We start from the raw sequence: 19,997 nt of genomic DNA, 5'->3' as shown, positions 1-19,997 counted from the left end.
GAGATGCTAAGAGATTGGTCCACCACCACCCTGACTCATGGCAAAAGAAATAGGTATTCATGGTGTCTCCTTTGAAAAAGCCAAGTGAAACAAGACTGGTAGGAGGGCGTGGGGAGCGAGAAAGGCTTGACAACACATAACTACTTACTTAGGCAATGACTACGATGCTATGGACACAAGCCTCATACAGGACATTCAGGGCCATACTGCCTGGCTGTGGATGCTTCTAATGCCACATAAATCCCCCTTCATTGGGTAACATGAAAATGCACTTTCTGTATTTATCGCCATATACTGCATTCTGTAGAGATTAACAAACTTCTGGCCTCAGGGGGAATTTATGTGGGTAAAACAAAAAGGTATGATATTAATTAATTAGCCACGTCCACCCCCTAAAGCTAATGATGGGCTCTCCATCATGGATTCACATACATCTCATCAATACGAATTATATGTATTCAGGAAGTTTTGAAAAGCACTTATTCACTTGCTTTATCCACTCTTGTTCAGAAAGGCATTTAACTGGCTTAAAAAATAAACAGGGAAATGCAGATTTTTTAAATGAGCGAAATATACAGCTCTTTGATTTTTTTTTGTATAAAGCTGCTTAGAGGGAAAACAATTCAATCAGCTACATAAACAAATCTCATAATCCCCAATCATCACACTAAAATCACGTTCATCTTAAAATTACCAGAGATTTAACTTGTATACAATGAAAAGCAAGTATGCTCCAAATTATAAGCAAATTTTTAGGGTATCATTTAAAAAATAAAAACATCCCAGTATGCAACTGACTTCTATTCAGCCAACTATCATGGGTAGGACTAAATCTACATTTGGTAAAGAGATAAGCTTGTTTTTTTAAAAAACTGAGTATGTCTCTACTTTCAAAGACAAGTCCTTGAAAGTATCTGCATTTGGAAAAAAAAGGTATAATTTTAAGAGGCTTACTTATTCACTTCAAGTGATTGCTGGGTGTTGCTTTTACTGTATTTTTCTTTTTTTAATTCGATTTTTAGTTTATTTTTTATACAGCAGGTTCTTATTAGTTAGCTATTTTATACATATTAATGTATATATGTTAATCCCAATCTCCCAATTCATCCCACCACCACCCTTCCCAACCCCCGCTTTCCCCCCTTGGTGTTTACTGTATTTTTTTTAAAGCTATTTGCCATTACCTGATTGGATAACAAGTCTAAAACTACTATAATTGTGATATGTAGAGGAGAGATTAAATTCACCACTCCCTCTTAAATAAATCAGGTTGTATTAGGGATAATATTGGAAATATTTATTTTAAAAGGTTTTGAACCCATCACTAAGGTTATGCTAGCCACAATTTAAGTTTGATGTTTTCCAGTTCAGTTTGTCAACCAGCATAAATAAGATAGTCTCTTTTCATGATTAGTTTCAGTTATTTTTCTTAGAGCAACGTAATATTTCAACATTTTATTTACCTTTAAAATTAACAACATATATTATGACACTAAAGAAAGCATCTAGATTGCATTGTACAGGCAGAGGGCAGAGCTCTAAAAAAAAGTAAGGGTATTTTGCCAGGCTACAATTCTTATACATGAGCAAACAGGATGGTGCTGGGGAAAATGCTCTGTGACACCCAGCAAGTTCATCGCCGGCCCAGTGTGTGGGATGCAGGGATGGTGATTAGATTTGAAGCCCATGGAGGTTCACTGAGGCACTTCAGTTTATGTGATAAGCTTCAGCCATAAAAAAGAATGAAACAATACAATTTGCAGCAACATGGGTGGACCTAGAGATTATCATACTAAGTGAACAAAGCCAGACAGAGAAAGACAAATATCATATGGTATCACTCACATGTGGAATCTTTTAAAAAAAGATACAAATGAACTTATTTGCAAGACAGAAATAGATCCACAGACATAGAAAACGAATTTATGGTTACCAAAGGGGAAAGCGGGGGAGGGGGAGGAATAAATTAGGGGTTTGGGATTAACAGATACACACTACTATCTATAAAATAGATAACCAACAAGGACCTACATACTCTACTCAATATTTTATAAGAACCTAAAAAAGGAAAAGAATCTGAAAAAGAATATATAACTGAATCACTGTGCTGTAGATCTAAAATGAACACAACACTGTAAATCAACAATATTTCAGTAAAAAGATTGGTTTGGCCATAAAGTTCGTTCGGGTTTTTTGTAACATCTTATGGAAAAACCCAAACGAACTTTTTGGCCAAACCAATATACAGAGAGAGGAGAAAAAAAAAGCTTCAGTCCAAAGCCCTCTGGTTTTTATTTCACTGTGTTTTGTGGATCAAGACAGAGTAAGAGCCGCTCAGCAAATGAATCCTAAGAATTCTGCACTAACATTAAATGCCGCCTCCGTGCCCCGACCCAGCCTCTTTCCACCCAGTCGGCTGGACCACCAGGATAGGAGCTACTTCAACTCCCCGACAGAGATCTAGGATGCCTCTGCCCATTGAGCCCTTGAACACAGGCCTTCAACCGAAGTCCATCATTCAGGAAGTATTAAAAGACAAATCTTACTACAGCAAACACAGTGAAATTCAAAAGGAACAAAAGCACTAACATCAAACCATCCACGTCCCTTTCCGGCAGTGATGACCTCCCCAGGAGAACATGCCTCTCGCAAAGGATCTCCTTCATCCCTCTCCAGAACAGAAGAGGAAACACAAAAAGTGCCTGGTGCAGAGCCCCGATTCCTATCGCATGGATGTGAAATGCCCAGGATGCTCTAAGATCACCACCGTCTTTAGCCATGCACAAACAGTGGTTTTGGGTGTTGGCTGCTCTGCCAGCCTACAGGAGGAAAAGCAAGGCTTACAGAGGATGCTCCTTCAGATGGAAGCAGCACTAAAAGCAGCCTGAATCAAGATGAATGGGAAACCGTCCCAATAAACACACTTTGGGTTAAAAAGAAAAACCATCCACCTCCAACATGCATAAAAGTCCATAAAGTACTACATTTCTAGTATTAGATTAGTTTTCAGTTAACATACGGATATTTAAGGATTTGCCAGCTTTCTTTTCTCAACCAAATTAAAATCAGGTAGATAAAGCACCACCCATCACCTCTCCCTTTCAGGGACACATGTTATAACATGTCAGCAGAGCTGGGTTTACAGCTTTTTATCACCAATGAGCTGCGTGACCCTGGGGGAGTAACTTCACCCCTGAAAGCCTGTGATTCCATACCTGCAGAATACTTCACAGAACTGAAAGAAGAATTAGAGTGGCTGGCACAGTTCTGCAAATAGACGTTAGCTATCACTATTTTTCTTCTGTTGCCTTCTTGTCACCAAAGGCTTCTCATTCAAGCTATACACCAAATAGCATTCCAAAACCATGAAAAAGGAAGAGAATTTGGCAACATGTTTTAGATAACATTTTACGGAAGCTTTGGACAGTACAAGTCCTTACCGTTTGCACGTAATTGTTATTAAACCACTATGCGACACAAATGCCCTCCCCACTCTATTCTAGATGACACCTCTAGAAATTAAAACCTGGCCTCCTACACTGTCTTGTCACTTTTAAGCACAATGCACTTCACCAATAATCACTTCTGGTCTATCCCCCCAAAGTAGCAACCCTGTTTCAAACACTCTTAAATGGTGATTACAATAGGGAACAAGTTCTCTCTAAATCTACTAAGTTCTCTGTCAAAAACGCCTATACAGAGGCTGTATGCTGAGGTCTCTAAATTGCTTTGAGATCTGAGGTGTTTTTCTAAATAAACAGAATAACTACTTGTATCATATAACATTCCCTAAGACAACAATGCCTTCTAAAGCACAATAATAGGTCACACTGTCAGTAATAAACAAAATACGTAAGCAACACCATTGAAAACATAAGGGAAAAGACAAAACACTTCAAAGACACAGAAAGGAAACAACAGGACCTAGGTCCAGAGGGATACGCTTTTAAATCCTAGAAATCGGTGAGAGGTGAGACATGCAGCAATTTAATACAAACTCAGGATTCCAACTATATTTATACCAACATGCAATTTTCCCACCAAACCACAAAACTATTCCTGAACATCATAGCCACCTGTCCCATTTCCTAATTCTAACAGTAATGTTAACTTTTCGCTAGATTCCAGACTCGATCAACTCAGTCTCTAACCTTAAAGAACAGCCCTTTCTCACCATTCCTGGCTTCTGTCGGGAAGGATTCTCCCTGACCACCCACTCCAGGCCTCCCTCTGCCCCATCACTCTCGCCACCCCCAGGAGCCAACCTGAACCAGCTGACTGGGAAACTTGGGGAAAAGTAGGCACGCCTGGCTCAGCTCTGCCCTTTCTTCCTCTTGGGAACATGCTTCACACAAGGATAGGTCCCCCATCAGTAATAAACGTGATGTTCTAATCTTTCATCTGCTTTACTCTTGTATTGATATTTCCCACATTCTTCAGAACCTAGGCAAGAAACGAGATGCTGTTGACTGGGTCTACTCAAAGACCAAAACACCAAGACCACCTGAGAAGATGCAAACAAAAGCAAAACTCTCACTGATGACGCAACAGAGAACAAACAAATGTTCTAAAATAATCAGGACCTCTGGAAACACAGCATAGTGGTTAATGGATAAATATCTACAGCTGGAATGCAATATCTGAACCCCTCTCTGCCAACTATAAAACTGGGGGCAAATTTCTTAATTTCTCTGGGCCTCTGTTTCCTCACCTGTCAAATGGCGATAATAATAGTAACTTACGATTATTAATATATGTAAACATATAGAACAATGCCTAGATATAATAAGCTAAGTAAATGTTAGCTATTACTAATATTACCATTTTTCTTATTTCTTTTTCTTACCGTTTTACTATTTTGCATCACAAGATAAGACTTGAAAAGAAATGCTCGTCCATGATAGGTTAGATTACATGTTATAAGTTCACGTCTATAGTAGGACTCCAAGAAAAATGACCTATAATGGAAAAGTTGTAGGAAAATGAATCAAATTGGTCCACTATGGGTGATATCACCTGACAAGACAGTTTTGCCTTACAACACAAGAGGAAATATAAGGGTACACCATTTGGCACACACACACAAAAATTCTTTGTGTTTCTGTTTTTGTTTTCTTTTGTTTCGGCTCTTGTTTTTCATGTCAATAATTGCTCTTCAGCTGCTCCCCAAATATGTGATGTGCGTGAATCTGTGTGATGACAGACTGATCAGGGCAAACCTGTGGTGTGGACAAATATTTTTCTGGATGACAGAAGAAAAGTTATGCATCCTTTGCTCAGGGTTTCTATGACCCAGGATGAGTTACTTCTCTCCCTGTATTACATACCTTAAAAAAATAGGAGGAGAAAAGAAAGTTCTGTTATTTGACTCACCAGAGTACATATTAACTGACCAAATATGCCTACAGCTAAAATACCCACTCTGGGAATAAAGTTAGGTTATCAGAGAACTTTCCTCTTATTAAAGGAACCAAAATCGACTTTATGCCTTAACTTAGCATTGTTCAGGAACACACATGCCTCTTTGCCTATCACAGAGACATACAGGGTCCTGTTAACAGGCTCAGATGAATCACCAGCACTACTCTTGAGGACGCGTCTTTTCTTAAGGGGTCAACTTGCTCTGACAGCAAGCATGCAGGACCACAGCTCAGATGGAAGCTTGCAGACCGGCAGCACAGAGATGCCTCGTTTTTAGAAAAGCACAGAGTACCTTAAGTTACTGCTGGAAAAGTAAGTCCACTCTGTCTTGGTGGGACAAGGCAGGTGCCACAGGTTCTAGAATTCTCATCTTCTAACCTAGAGAAATAGGTGCTATAAACAGGGAATTAAGTAAAACGCTGGATGCTGTAGATCTTTTCATTGTCTTAACTTTTTTTCTATCATTCAACTACAGGCTATAGATTTCTTAGTTCTCACCAAACCTGCATCATTTTAAACCGACTTGTATATGTTAAAAAGGAAGAGGATCTTAAGTAAAATGCTGACCCTGAGTAACGCAGGACAAGCCTGCCTCATATTTATCCAGAAAACAATAATTTGAGGAAGAAACATAAGGTCGCGGTTGGAAAATGCTATTACTACTGGGCTATTAGGGAAAATCTCCCCAAGGCTAAAAGCAGAGTGCATCTCTATCTACCTCACAGGCACCATCAAGACCTTAAATGCAGACTGAAAACCTCAAGGAAGAAGAAAGACATTTCTTTCTAGAGTACTACCAAAAATGTGAGGAAAAAGACGACAGACACAGCAAAAGACAGGACTCCGGGTGAACAAAATTGAGAGGTTTGAGTATCTTTGAAGAGCTGTAACATTCAGAGATTCTCTCTGGCTTATTCTTGAACCAACATATCGACTGGCCCTAAACTTCCATTTTGATACATTCCGAAAGGTGATACAAAATGTTACACTAATGCATCAGTCCCAGGATAAAACAGGCACACAGGTCCTCCTGTAGTCACTAGCCTCTCCTTTCCATAGTCGCTGCCAACGGTCACTCCCAAACCTCTCACACCGTCTGCCCTGGAACAAGCTGTTGCTTACATTTCAAATATTTGTCTTAACAAAAAACAAAACATAGTAAGACAAAACACGAGCAGGGTGACTAATTGTTCAGTTGAAAGATTGTGATGTCATTTACAAAATGGAACACATCATTCCCCCGGGGTCCAGGCTGAAAGGGCTGGCACTGACCTGCTGACATGGAAAAGATTACCCCTGTCTGTGCTGACATTGACCACCACCCGGAAAAGGTCACTTCAATGAGCCACTTGAAAAAGACATAAAAGCATCTCCTTCCTTGTTAAATCACACAGTTGCTCTATATGCATTTAAATCAAGAAATAGGTAAGAAACCAGCTACTAATTCTACTTGAGAATATGTAAGTACTAAAACACTAAAAGATTTTTCTTTTAAAACAATTGATAGTATACGTGTCTAAGTCACTATAGGTGTTATCAGCAAAATGTCTGAGATGGCCTGAAATTTCCCAGGATTTCCATGCCCTTCTCTTTTTGAATCACATCTTTCCAGTACAGAAGAGCTCTATCATTTCTTAACATTACATATGAATCTACAATTACCTCAAAAATAAAAATTAAATTACAAATTTTTTAAGAAATAAATCACATCTTTCCCTATCATTGTAAGACCTATAAAGTACTGACATGTACACACTCCTATATTTAAAATAAAATGCCTTTAAAAATATCAATCATATGAAATCATTAAGGAAAATTTAATAAAATAAATACAAGATCTATATGCTAAAAATTATAATAATGAGAGAAATTAAATAAGTTCTAAATAAAAACAGCTATATACCAAAAAAAAACACAAAAAGGTCATGGTTGTGACCAAAACAGAGTTAATCAAATTACTTCTACTACTGACTGTTTTATTCAGAAAAGTCACACTTCCTCTTGCACATTTCATCAACTAAATTTAATGTCCTAAATAAGCAGAAGTGAGCTCCTGTTTTGGTGTTTCATCAAAGCAATACTTTCATTCAAGTCTTTTACTAATCAAAATAATAATAAATGAACATTCTTCCAGAAAAGTAATGGATTTAAAGAATATAAATGTGTAAGATACTTTAGCTAGCAACTTCCAAGGCCAGGAGGCATATCTCCAATGTTAATGAATGAAAGAGACAAGCAGACTTTGCCTTGCTGGACTCCTTCCAAACGCTGAGGATAGTTTTGTTCTCCGAGGTGGTTTCCCCAACCACTACTTCTTGATAATATTCACCTGACATTCCTATATGTATTTCCTCAACTACAAAATACCTGCTCAAAGAAGCTATTGTGAGCATCCAAGATAATGGCATAGAGTGAACACTACAGTGTGGGACACAATAGGTGTTCAACAGTGAGTACCTAATCAATCATACATGCTATGCAACATTATAATCATAGTTATTAGCACAGACATACATATGGGGAAGGTATATCCTGTATCTGTTGCTCAGAACAACGCCTGCCACATGGCAGGTCTCAAAAGATAGCTGTTGAGCAAGTGGAAAAAGGAGATTCCGAGATTGTTTAAAATTGCACAGCTTTAAGTAACTAAGCACGAGTAGAAGCCGGAACTTGTGGCCCTGGTCTCATGCTCCTTCAAATTCACGGTGAGCCCTTGTTCTGATGCTGGTCTTTGGTGCCTGTCTCATTTGACAGTCATGTGAGCTAAGTGTTGTGCTCCCCCATTTATACGTGAGGAAATAAAGGCTGAGAGAGAAGAGTTAACATCCCTCCCCTCCTTCTGACTCTCTACAGGATCTCAGTTTTGTGCAGGTATTCATGTACCTCAAGGGGCCACCCCACTCTGAGCTGCAGAGGTTATTCTCACTTTGTTAGTAATTATTTCAGGAATGGGCATTTGACCATTCTCTGGTTAATGAGACCTGAGAGAAGTCTCTTGGGGAAAAGGATTCTGGGAAAACGTTCCTCTCTAGTAGGCAAGGACCATAATAAGAAGTGGTCTTTTTTCTTCCTCTAGTCATTGTCACGTCCAGATGTGATGCGCGGTAGTCCCCTGGCCAACTTGCTTTGAGTTAACAGACAAACATCAAGTGTAACAGAGAAGAGGGATGGATCGCCTGCATCAGCCACCTCTCAATGGGCTCGACCTCTAGACTTCACTGAGCAATTCCCTTTGGTATAAGGCATTTGAAAATAAGAGTCTCTTATTTGCAGCCAAAAGCACCCCAAGTGGTCTCCTGCCCAAAGTGAGAGAGTGAGACTCAGATGTATCTGATGCCCTGGCTTGTTCTTTTTTTTTTTTTTTTTTTTTTGGCCACACCCCATGGCACACGTGACCCTAGTTCCCCAACCAGGGATCGATCCCGTGCCCCCTGCACTGGAAGGCAAAATCTTAACCACTGGACTGCCGGGGAAGTCCCCTGGCTTGTTCTCTTGATTGCTGCATTTCACTGGACGGTGGGCACCCCACCCAAAGCCAGAGGGCACGTGAAAAGAAAGCACTGGCTGTGTGGCAGGTCCCTTCTAGATACTTCGTATACATTATGTAATTTCTTCCCCATAACCCAGCCTTTGACCCTAGGACTCAAATGCCGAATTCACCATAGTGAACTGCCTCCTGAAGAAAGTTGGATTTTACTAAAGCTGAAAAATAATTTTTTCTTAAGAAGCAATCAGTTGTATCAAAAGCCTTGATTTGCAAAGTACGGGAGAAAGACAATGTGCTTAGGAGGTGAAACCTGTAACACCTTGGGTAGTTGTTCAACCTCCCCTAGCCTGCATTTCCTCAATTACAAATCACCTACTCGGAGAAGCTCCTGTGAGACAGCAGGTATTCAATACTTAATAAATACTCATAGCTAATAGTCCTTCTGAATCGTATCTACAGTAGCACTGGAAAAGAATCTATGAGCAGAGAAACATTTGAGTGGTTTCATATTAATCCTGTAATCATAATCAATAAATCACAGTTTTCATTCAGCAAGGATTCCTCTTAATGTTTATCCACCATCAAAATGAAAAATAACCCTTAATAATCTATTATCTTACTTATCTTTCCAGAGATGACAGGCAATTATTAAATCCTACTGATGTTTCCTCAATGGAAGAGCAAAATGAAAAAGGAATGTGTAACAAAAAGCATCCAACCAGCTTCTAAATAGCTCAGAAATGTTAATAGCACAGCCACCCTGCATATCAAGATACAGATTTCATAGAGCACTAAGTTATTAGTCACTAAGTGATTTTAAGTTTTGCCATAAATTCCCTTGTCCCCATTAACTATTATTTCACATTCTGAACGCCGCAGTTATAAGCTCTCTGAGCCCAACCAACAGAGCAAAGCCTCTGTATGCAGACCACAATCTCGAGGTACAGATCCCTGCTCTCTCTCAGTGGGTACTCAAGGTGCCTCGGAGAAAAGAGAGGTCCCCTCTGGTGGGCACAGGGGAACAGGAGTCAGCAGTCACTGTTCCCATATAATCACAGTTCCCAATTCCATCCTCCTGTGCCTGTACCTTGGAATTTGCATCACCACAACTAACATTTCCTGAGCTAGTTTTTTACTATGCACTAGACATTGCTTAAGTACTTTGCAATCCTGTCAACTAGGTGCTATTATTATCCCCATTTGACAGAGGAGAAGACAGAGGCACAGAGAAGTAAGAAGCCCAGGGTTGCGTGGTTAGTATGTAGTGTGCAGCCAGCATTCAAAGCCAGGCCAACTGTCACCAAAGCCTCTTCTTTTAACCACTGCCTGAAGCCCTTGGTAACAGCTAGTTGGTATCCCAAACTAAACCTTCCCAAATATTCCCATGGTCACTTTAGGTACATCTCACTTTCCATCCACTGTCTTAAAAAATATATCTATTAGACTCTAACATCAAGAAGACAAGTAGCTCAACAAGTCACCTGAAGCCTGAGTCGCCAAGAAGGAAAAGGTCTTTTTTGGGTTTTTGTTTTTACTGAAGTATAGGTGATTTACAATGTTGTGTTAATTTCTGCTTCAGAGCAAAGTGATTCAGTTATACATACATATACATTCTTTTTTTTTTTTTTTTTGCGGTACGCGGGCCTCTCACTGCTGTGGCCTCTCCCGCCGCGGAGCACAGGTTCCAGACGCGCAGGCTCAGCGGCCATGGCTCACGGGCCCAGCCGCTCCGCAGCATGTGGGATCTTCCCGGACCGGGGCACGAACCCATGTCCCCTGCATCGGCAGGCGGACTCTCAACCGCTGCACCACTAGGGAAGCCCACATTCTTTTTTATATTCTTTCCCATTATAGTTTGTCACAGGATATTGAACATAGTTTCCTGTGCTATACAGTAGGACCTTGTTGTTTATCCATCCTATATATTATAGTTTGCATCAAGAAGGTTTTATTATCAAGATTATGTCACCAGGAACTAGCAACACACAGAGCAGAGAATGAGAGCAAAAGATCACAAAAGATTTCTTTGAAAGGAAAATCAAGTAAATAAGACATGTCAGAGCTGTGACTGAAGATGAGGCAATATCACTTCCCTTTTGAAGGTCACTTCTCCACCCAGGATGCTCAGTGACCCGCCAGTCACGGTGCCCACTGGGGAAGCCTCCCCCAGAGTGGGCAGCCTCCTTGGGCAGAGGTCCAAAAGGCTTTATCCCACCAGCCCTGCACCCATTGTGTAAGAACCGTACTTCTTATTAGAGACTAAATACTACACTGCTTAGTAGTTAGAATTTCAGGTACCCTGGAGGGGCAGGAGAGGTGTGGGGCGCAGTCTTCCACTTGGACAAACACTAATTAAATACCCACTGTGCACAAGGCATTGTGCTACCGTTCAGTGAGCATGGGCTACACCAGGCCTTATAGTAAATGCTTCAAATTGCAATATTTGAATAATGTATTGAACATATTACAGCTTTTAAAACCTACAATCAATTTAACCCCAACATAAGGCTTAGAATCCTCATTTTTCTAGGTTGTGTCGTAGGTCCCCAACATATTTTATCATTTTATTGACTTTTTGAAAAAAGCAAAGAAATTTTTGCTTTAAAGCCCAATATTCAAGGCTAAGTGTTGCATTATTATGTATCAATACCTATTGAAACAGGAATATAGGTGGAAAAGACTAAATTCACAGTGATTCAGATGTTATACGGAACCTGAATTTCATCTATGAACCAGGAAAGTCTTCAAAAAGCACAAGTGAATTTAAGTTGAAAGCAAGAGGTCCTCATATATACATGCTCCTACTGGACTAATATTTTTCATCCCATATGTTGTTATAGGACTTACACTGAGAATGATATAACATGTTCTTTCCTTAAATATTTTTAATTTATACTTTCTAAACTTGAAATATTGGCTTATAATGGCATGAGATAACATTTTGACAGTTCCATATTTTTAATTCCTTAAATTTTGTGACCTAACACAATCTTAATAATATAATTACTAGAATATAATGGAACATATTTGGAGATTCCTTAAAAAACTAAAAACAGAATTCCCATATGATCCTGCAATCCAACTCCTGGGCATATATCCAGACAAAACTTTAACTCAAAAAGAAACATGCACCCCAATATTCATAGCAGCACTATTTATAATAGCCAAGACATGGAAGTAACTTAAATGTCCACTGACAGATGAATGGATAAAGAAGATGTGGTGTATATATACAGTGGAATATTAGCCATAAACAAAGAATGAAGTAATGCCATTTGCAGCAACATGGAAAACAGACTAGGTTTTGAAGACCAGCAGATATGGGTTTCCTAGTTTTGTAACCCTGGAAAATTGCTATATCCAAATCTTTAAAATGGGACTTATACAGGATGTATATGTAAACTACTTAGCTCAGTTACAGATTATCATACTAAGTGAAGTAAGTCAAAGACAAATATCATATGATATCACTTATATGTGGAATATTTAAAAATGATACAAATGAACTTATTTACAAAACAGAAATAGACCCACAGACATAGAAAACAAACTTATGGTTACCAAAGGAGATAGTGGAGGGGGGCACAGTGGGGAGGGGATAAATTAGGAGGTTGGGGTTAACATATACATGCTACTGTATATAAAATCGGTAAACAACAAGGACCTACTGCATAGCACAGGGAACTATACTCAATATCTTATAATAACCTATAATGGAAAAGTATGTGAAAAAGAATATATATGTGTACCTGAATGTGTACTTTGCTGTACACTTGAAACTAACACGATGTAAATTAACTATACCTCAATTTTAAAAAATAAAAAATGTTACTCCATTAAAATATGAAACTCTGGCAACATGAGACTGTAAGTAAACAGTATTAACCCCTCAAACTATTTGTTGTTATGAAGTAATAGAGAAGCTCTTTAATTATCATGGAATGCACCTGCAGTATCCCAAGAACTGAGCTGAATAGTTTTCATATATATCCTGTATAACCCCCATTTTATTTTATTTTATTTTATTTTATTTTTGCGGTACGCGGGCCTCTCACTGCTGTGGCCTCTCCCGCTGCGGAGCACAGGCTCCGGACGCGCAGGCTCAGCGGCCGTGGCTCACGGGCCCAGCCGCTCCGCGGCACGTGGGATCTTCCCGGACCGGGGCACGAACCCCTGTCCCCTGCATCGGCAGGCAGTGTATAACCCCCATTTTAAAGATGAGGATATAGTAATTTCCCAGGGTTCCAAAACTAGGAAACCCGTATCTTCTGGTCTTCAAAACCTAGAGGGAAAACACCCTCTTCATTTGTGTATGAATATAATAAAAAGTATTTTAGTATGTTTACAGTGATTACTAGAGATCAAAAACGCCCACTTAAACCACAGTCGGCCCTTGGTATCACAGAGAGATTGGTTCCAGAACCCTCCCCCTCCCAGGTACCAAACTCTGCAGGCGCTCAAGTCCCTTACCGCCCACATGCCGTATCCGCAGGTTCTGCATCCGCAGGTTCTGCATCCGCAGATCCAAACAACCACGGATCCACCCTGAGTTGGTTGAATCTGCAGATGCAGAACCCGCCAATACAGGAGGGAAACATGGCGACATAAATACATAGAAACTACTCCATATGAGTTCAGGAGTACCAGTGAACAGGAATCTTCATTTACAGCATCTTAATTTGTTTTAGAAAAGAAGACTGATAAATGATAATTGTATGCCCCTGAAAACCAGAGACAACTACCTAGAGAGTCATACCAGTGCTAATCCATATTTATCAATATTTAAGGGGCTTAGAACTCACAAATACAGCCTTCTGCAATATTCTAAAACGTACACTGGTTTTCCATACAAAGTATGCTTCTGACTTGTAGGCTTATGAATTCTCAAAAATGATTGTGGGTTTGGAGGTGAGATGAGCCCTGGCTATTTCATTTTCTAGATTTAAAATCTCGTATATTTTCTCTATCAGCCTTCGATTTTCACATGAAAAGGATTTTAAAAGGCAACAATATGGAAATCCTAAAGGAAAAAGAATGTCAGTGGGAAACGCTATCTATTCATCTAATCTTGACTTCTAGTTAAATTTTTACAAGATAAATGAAAAAAAACCTGGAGGATATTTTAAAACTGAAAATGTTAAATACGCTCAGAGAGGGCAACTGAAAAATAGTAAAGTGTTTATAAGTATAGTATTAAATAATGACTTACAAACACTAGGACCTAAAATGAGGTTAAAGAAAGTGCCGGGGGGAAGAGCTGGCAAGATGGTAACATACTAGAGACGTTAGTTTACTTTTAGTTAGTCAGTATGTCATACTTTAAGAGTGATGTTCTTTTTTAAGCACTGAGTTATAGGTGCCTAGGAAACCAATCAGATCTCAGACACTGAAGGTTGATGAACCAGAGGCACTGTGCTTTACAAGGAGAAAGTATTTCACTCAAATCTTGCCGGTGCTACAGGTTTTCCTCCTGGAAAGTTTTTCAAATGATTCTGGGAAGAAAAAAAAATTCTTTTCAAGGTTGCTTTACCCTGGGATTGCTGGCTCAATTCCCAGGCCCAATGAAAGTATAACGAGTGCCAGAACTAAGATGCCAGTCTTGTTTATAGAACAGAATGAACTTAAACCATATATACCCTCACCTTCTCTGAGTTGACTGCATCTGATGTGTGGAACATGCTTCTTGGACCATTTTTTTTCTCCTGCTCAAGAACTGCAAATCCTTGTAAAATTTCTAATGTCAAACTCCTTGGTACACATGTTTCAAAAGACTTTAAAATATGCATGTCTGGGGCTTCCCTAGTGGCGCAGTGGTTGAGAGTCCGCCTGCCGATGCAGGAGACACAGGTTCGTGTCCCGGTCCGGGAAGATCCCACATGCCACGGAGCGGCTGGGCCTGTGAGCCATGGCCACTGGGCCTGCGTGTCCGGAGCCTGTTCTCTGCAACGGGAGAGGCCACAGCAGTGAGAGGCCCGCGTACCGCAAAAAAAAAAAAAAAAAAAAAAAAAAAAACGATGCATGTCTTTGATCCAGCAATGCTGTTTCTAGGAATGTTTCTTAAGAAAAGAATTTATTATGTTCACGAAGGTGCATGTAAAAGGATTTTCCCTACAGTATTTTCATTATGTTGAAAAATCGGGACCTCTTAGATGTTCATTAATAATTTTTTAAGTTCATTGACAGATCATATTTATCGGCAGAATGGAACTTAAGGGGACATTAAAAACACCAAAGGCAGCTCTGTTTGGCCCAGAGCAAAAGTACTAAAAGATTTTAGGACTCACTTTTTGTTTCCTCTTTCCAGCCCCAAGCCTTGGTAGCCTGGCCATCTCCCAACACCTCCCACCCGCTCCCCTTAGGAAGGTGACGAACCTGTTACATCCAGGTTGAAAGCTTGCTTTTTTATAAATCTATAGTATTAAAAAAGAATTTAATAAATCTATAGTATAAGAAAAGAAGTATGGGGGTACTCATCTCCAGATTATAGGATTAAAGGTGAACTTAACTTTTTTCTGCATTGTGTTTAGTATTTCCTGAACTTTTCCCCAAAGAACATCCTTTGTAAACAACCAAACAAAAAACATTGCAAGAAAGTCAAAAACAGGACAGATGTCTGCAATTTTTTTAATGCTTAGTCATCTACCAAACAGATTTAAGATGGCACTGTCATAAAACTGCCAAGTATCTTTGTTGCTCTGTGCAAATCTGACTTCAAATATCTTATTTATCTATTTAATTTCCCTCAACTAATTAACTTCATTTGTTTCCATCATCAATTTTCTCTTAAGTATGTCCCACATAAAAGGTGACACTTTCCTCAGATGGATACCCTACTTATCAACCATCCTCAGGAGTAATAAATCATGCTAGTTGGAGTGAAATTAAGTGGGGTGAGTCACTAAGAATAATACTTAAACACACACCGCAATTATTCAGTACACACTGAAAGCACTTTGGCATTCAGGTAAATCAAGCATGGCATTGTTGATATTTCTTAAAAGTGGGGAAATCATGGTTCAGAGCCCTGTCACATGGATAAATAAACCAAAAAATAAATCCACTGCAATAAAATTGCCTCCTGGAAAATAAATGATTCGTTAGTTTGGCTTAAGAACTGATACAATGGTAGAAAAAGTCCTAGACTTGGTACAGGGAAAACCAGATTTTCATCCCAGCTGTACCACTTACTAGCTATGAAAACTCTAGCAAGTCTAAGCTAAAGGTTTCCTCATCTGAAAATTAACTCTGAAAAAATGTCAGAGGGTTACTCACGGTACAAATGCAAAATTATCAGGCTAAACAGGCTGACTCAAAGAGCACAACCAATTCCTAGCCTCTCTAGCATCACTGCAGAGTAAACTAATTAGCTGTACACATACAGTCAAATACGAGGGCCAGCATGGCCCCAGCTCTCTGAGTCCGTGCCATGGGATCACACTGCACTTGAAATGGGCCATGGTGAGCCTAGAACTCAGTGATCTCTGGACCAGATAAAGTTTAAAGTTTCTATGCCCTATTTCCACAGGGAAGAACTGCACAAATGCATCCAGGAATGCCATTCGATAACCTCAGCAGTATCCAAGGCCAAGGCTGAACTCGAACATGGCACTGCATGAGACCCACTCCCTCAGTAGCATGTAGATTTCTCTGTGTGATGAAAACCAACTCAATCAACTCCATTTGCTCTCCCACCATTTTCCAACAGAAATATCCATGACAACACATGAAGGCTGCAACAATAACAGCACCAGAAAATCAATTACGTAGTTTTCAGTCTCTGAGGAATTATCCCAAACTTTGGCCCAGGTGGTCCTAGTCCTGCCTCACTCAGGCTGGACTGCTGACCCCAGAGCCTGCTTTTGGAGATGGTGGGAGAAGCTTCCTCCATCCGACAGCCCCAGGCAGGCATCAGAACCTCTCCGCACAGAGTCTCACAAGACCATCGCTCCCAGGAATGCCAACTGTCAGGGGGAACTGAGACTGAGGGAGTTGATGTGCCTTAGGACACAGTATGGTGGAGACAGGAAAAAAACCAGGGAGAAGACCTTCGCCAGAGCAGCACGGGAAAATGCTGACCCACCCAAGGTCAACACCCACCAACTCCCACACCCTCCGCTACAGCCATTCATGCTGGACACCAGACACCAGCCAGGCCTACACATGTCAATTTGACCTTCAGATCTGAGGGGTGGTTTTAGGAGCACTTGAGAACAAAGAGAATATTGGTAAAAGATGAGCTGTTTTAATTCAAGGATGGGCACACAGGGAAAAATGGTACCTAAGACTCTGTGACATGCAATAGAGAATCCCCAACATTTCAGAAGGAAAACATACTATAGCTGGAATATGGGGCAGTCATGGTATTATAAAATCATTTTTACGAAGAGTTTATTGGCACAGAAATGCTAATGATATAAAAAGCAAAGAAAAACAGGCCATGCATGATATGAATGATTCCAAACTTATTTTTAAACATAAAAGGAAAGAAGAATATACACATAAATATATAGAAAAAAATAAAATATATTAACAGCAGCTTAGCTCTAGGGTAGCAGGATTACAAGTAATTTTTATTTTCTTACATTTCTTTATTTCTTTATATTTTCCTACAAGTTTTTTCTATATATTACTATTATATTTCTAATAAAAACTATTATAAATTAAGAAAAAGAGAAGTAGAATCTTTCTAAAACTCCAAGGACATTTCAGGTGTATCACACTCCCCCCTCTGGCATTTTTAATTCACTTGGACTCATATTTCCCAAAGGAAAAAATATATAAGTAGCAAAATTAGAGCATTAGAACAAAGCTTTACTATATGTAAACATATATACATATAGTGTATGTAACTGTAAAGACTTGATCACTGGTCATATACAAATCTAAGATGATGGCATTTCCAAAATCACGTCCAACAAAATGTTGTGTGTGTGTGTGTGTGTGTCTGTGTGTGTGTGTAGCCTCTCAAAAAGTACAACTCAGCACTTCTAGTCCAACCACTGTATTATTCAAACATTTTTCAAAAGAAATCACATTACGCATGCATCTCAACACGTCTTATTTTATGTAATAGAATAGAGTGTGCTTCAATTGAACAAAACACACAAACACCCATACAGAAGGAAATCGCACAGCTCCTCATGTTACCATAGTCTTGGACATTCAAAACTGTCACTATTGTAAGCAAACAGTGGAGTCAGCAAACTCCATAACGATGGCACCTGTTTTCGTCACCGGCTCAATGGTTACCAGCGAAAACTTTGAAACCATTAGCTACTTCACACATACTGCAATACAGCAAGACAAAAATCACTGCAAAGACGCAATGATTTTTGTGCACTAGTGCTGCATGCACTGGTGCCTATGTGCCCTAATGTGTGAGCTTCTGCCCATGACATTCACTGGTCAACCTAACATCAGTTCATCCTGGGCGGTACAGTTGGCGAAGGCCACATGGGTCTCACTTAGAGCAAACCTGAATCCTTGTATCCTTCTAAAACCTAATACTCCTCAACTATTTTCAAGGATCCTAAGGTGAAAAATAAGAAAAAAATTAATATGCTACAATAGGTTTGTAATTATGTGCAAAGCCGAAAAGGATGGGAATATTTAGAGTGCTGGGATCCTACCAGTGGATAAATGGATTTTTTTTTTTTTTTTCTATAGCTCATCCTAGAAAAATTCTGAAAAGACAGTCATGCAGTTGGGTAAAATAACATAAAACGCTTTATAAAAACTACTTTTCCCATAAAAGCTATTCCCACAGAATTCGTCACCACTGGTCTTTCAAATGTTTAACTTCATGCATGAAAATACAATACCCAGGAAAGCATCCAACAGTAGTTTGATGGGTGCTCAAAGGTTTTCTAAATAAACTAATGTGCCTTATTTGTAACAGAAGAAGAATGGACACCACCTAAATAACTCACAACAGGGGCATAATTTCATAAAATAAGGTACCTTACTTGACACAGTGTTATCTAGGATTTAAATTATGGGACAAATGAAACATGACACAATGTTAACTGTAAAGTCAACATATGCAAGTGTCTGTATTATTATTTATATCTACATGGGCTATAATTAAACACACATGCAAAATGTAGTTGATCTATTAGGGTGAAAGGATTGTGAAAAACTTTATCTTTTAAGAAAATATTCATTATGTTGTTTTATAAAGTTGTTCCCATAGTGACTATTTTATTTAGAAGAGTTTCGCACTCACAATATTGCCCTCCTTGCCTACCCGCCATCCTACCTGCCTTCTCCCTTCTCTACATTTCCCCATCACAGGAACTAAGAGATCAGAGCAGAGAGAAAACCTTGGAGTAGGAATGACATTCAAAAGATGTAGAAAGCCGTCCTCAATATTTCTGAATGAGTACTGTTCAGAACAAGTTTTCAGTTAACAAGTTATTTTTTAAAGAACACAGATTTTTAAAGGAAACTGTGTATATTTTGTAAAGGAAATGGACTAGAGGAAAATTTAGACTATACAAAGAGATCCTCAAATCTGTTCCCAATACTGAAGACTTCATAAGCAAAACCAGGTGGCAGAAAGTTTTGCAAATAGAAATGAGTGACAAAGATACGAGAGCACACTATCATCAGACACAAAAAATAGATCCATCAGATCACACACGTCTACCTTGAGAAAAAATTTAACTCAAAATTTATAAGTAAATATAAGATTATGATGATGTTAGGACAAGAATCTTTTCTTACGTAGATGAAATTCACAATTGCCAACAGTACCTTCTAGGTCTTACACTAAGGTTTTTTGTCTGCCCCAACCTTATCTCTCCGACCTCTCTATTATCAATATATCTTGCACTCAAGCTCACCCAGAGCTGCCTTCTTTGAGAAAATCCAGCCAAACTGTGATGACCTATCTTTTAGCCATCTGGTAGTTCATGCAACAAATCAATAGATAATGATGAAATAACTCAGATAGATCCAATGGTGTTTATCACACTAATTCTGAATATAATCTATCTTCCTGTCCATCACCTGACAGATAACGTTAGCACATAACAGGCCTGTCATAAACCTTTCCCACAGTCCAATGCCAGAGTCATCATGCAGCCAA

General features: G+C 39.3%; 1 protein-coding gene across 1 annotated transcript in view; it reads right to left on the bottom strand.

Moving 5' to 3' along the window:
- The window catches only part of RYR2 (ryanodine receptor 2), a 644,069-nt gene that overhangs the window by 561,945 nt on the left and 62,127 nt on the right, over positions 1–19,997 (bottom strand). The window contains 1 exon segment of the mRNA XM_032609082.1: positions 13,350–13,468. Coding sequence (XP_032464973.1) covers positions 13,350–13,468 — 119 coding nt within the window.

The sequence above is a fragment of the Phocoena sinus genome, chromosome 16 (genome assembly GCF_008692025.1).
Source record: "Phocoena sinus isolate mPhoSin1 chromosome 16, mPhoSin1.pri, whole genome shotgun sequence".
NCBI lineage: Eukaryota > Metazoa > Chordata > Mammalia > Artiodactyla > Phocoenidae > Phocoena > Phocoena sinus.
This window is presented reverse-complemented; position numbering and strand designations above follow the sequence as displayed.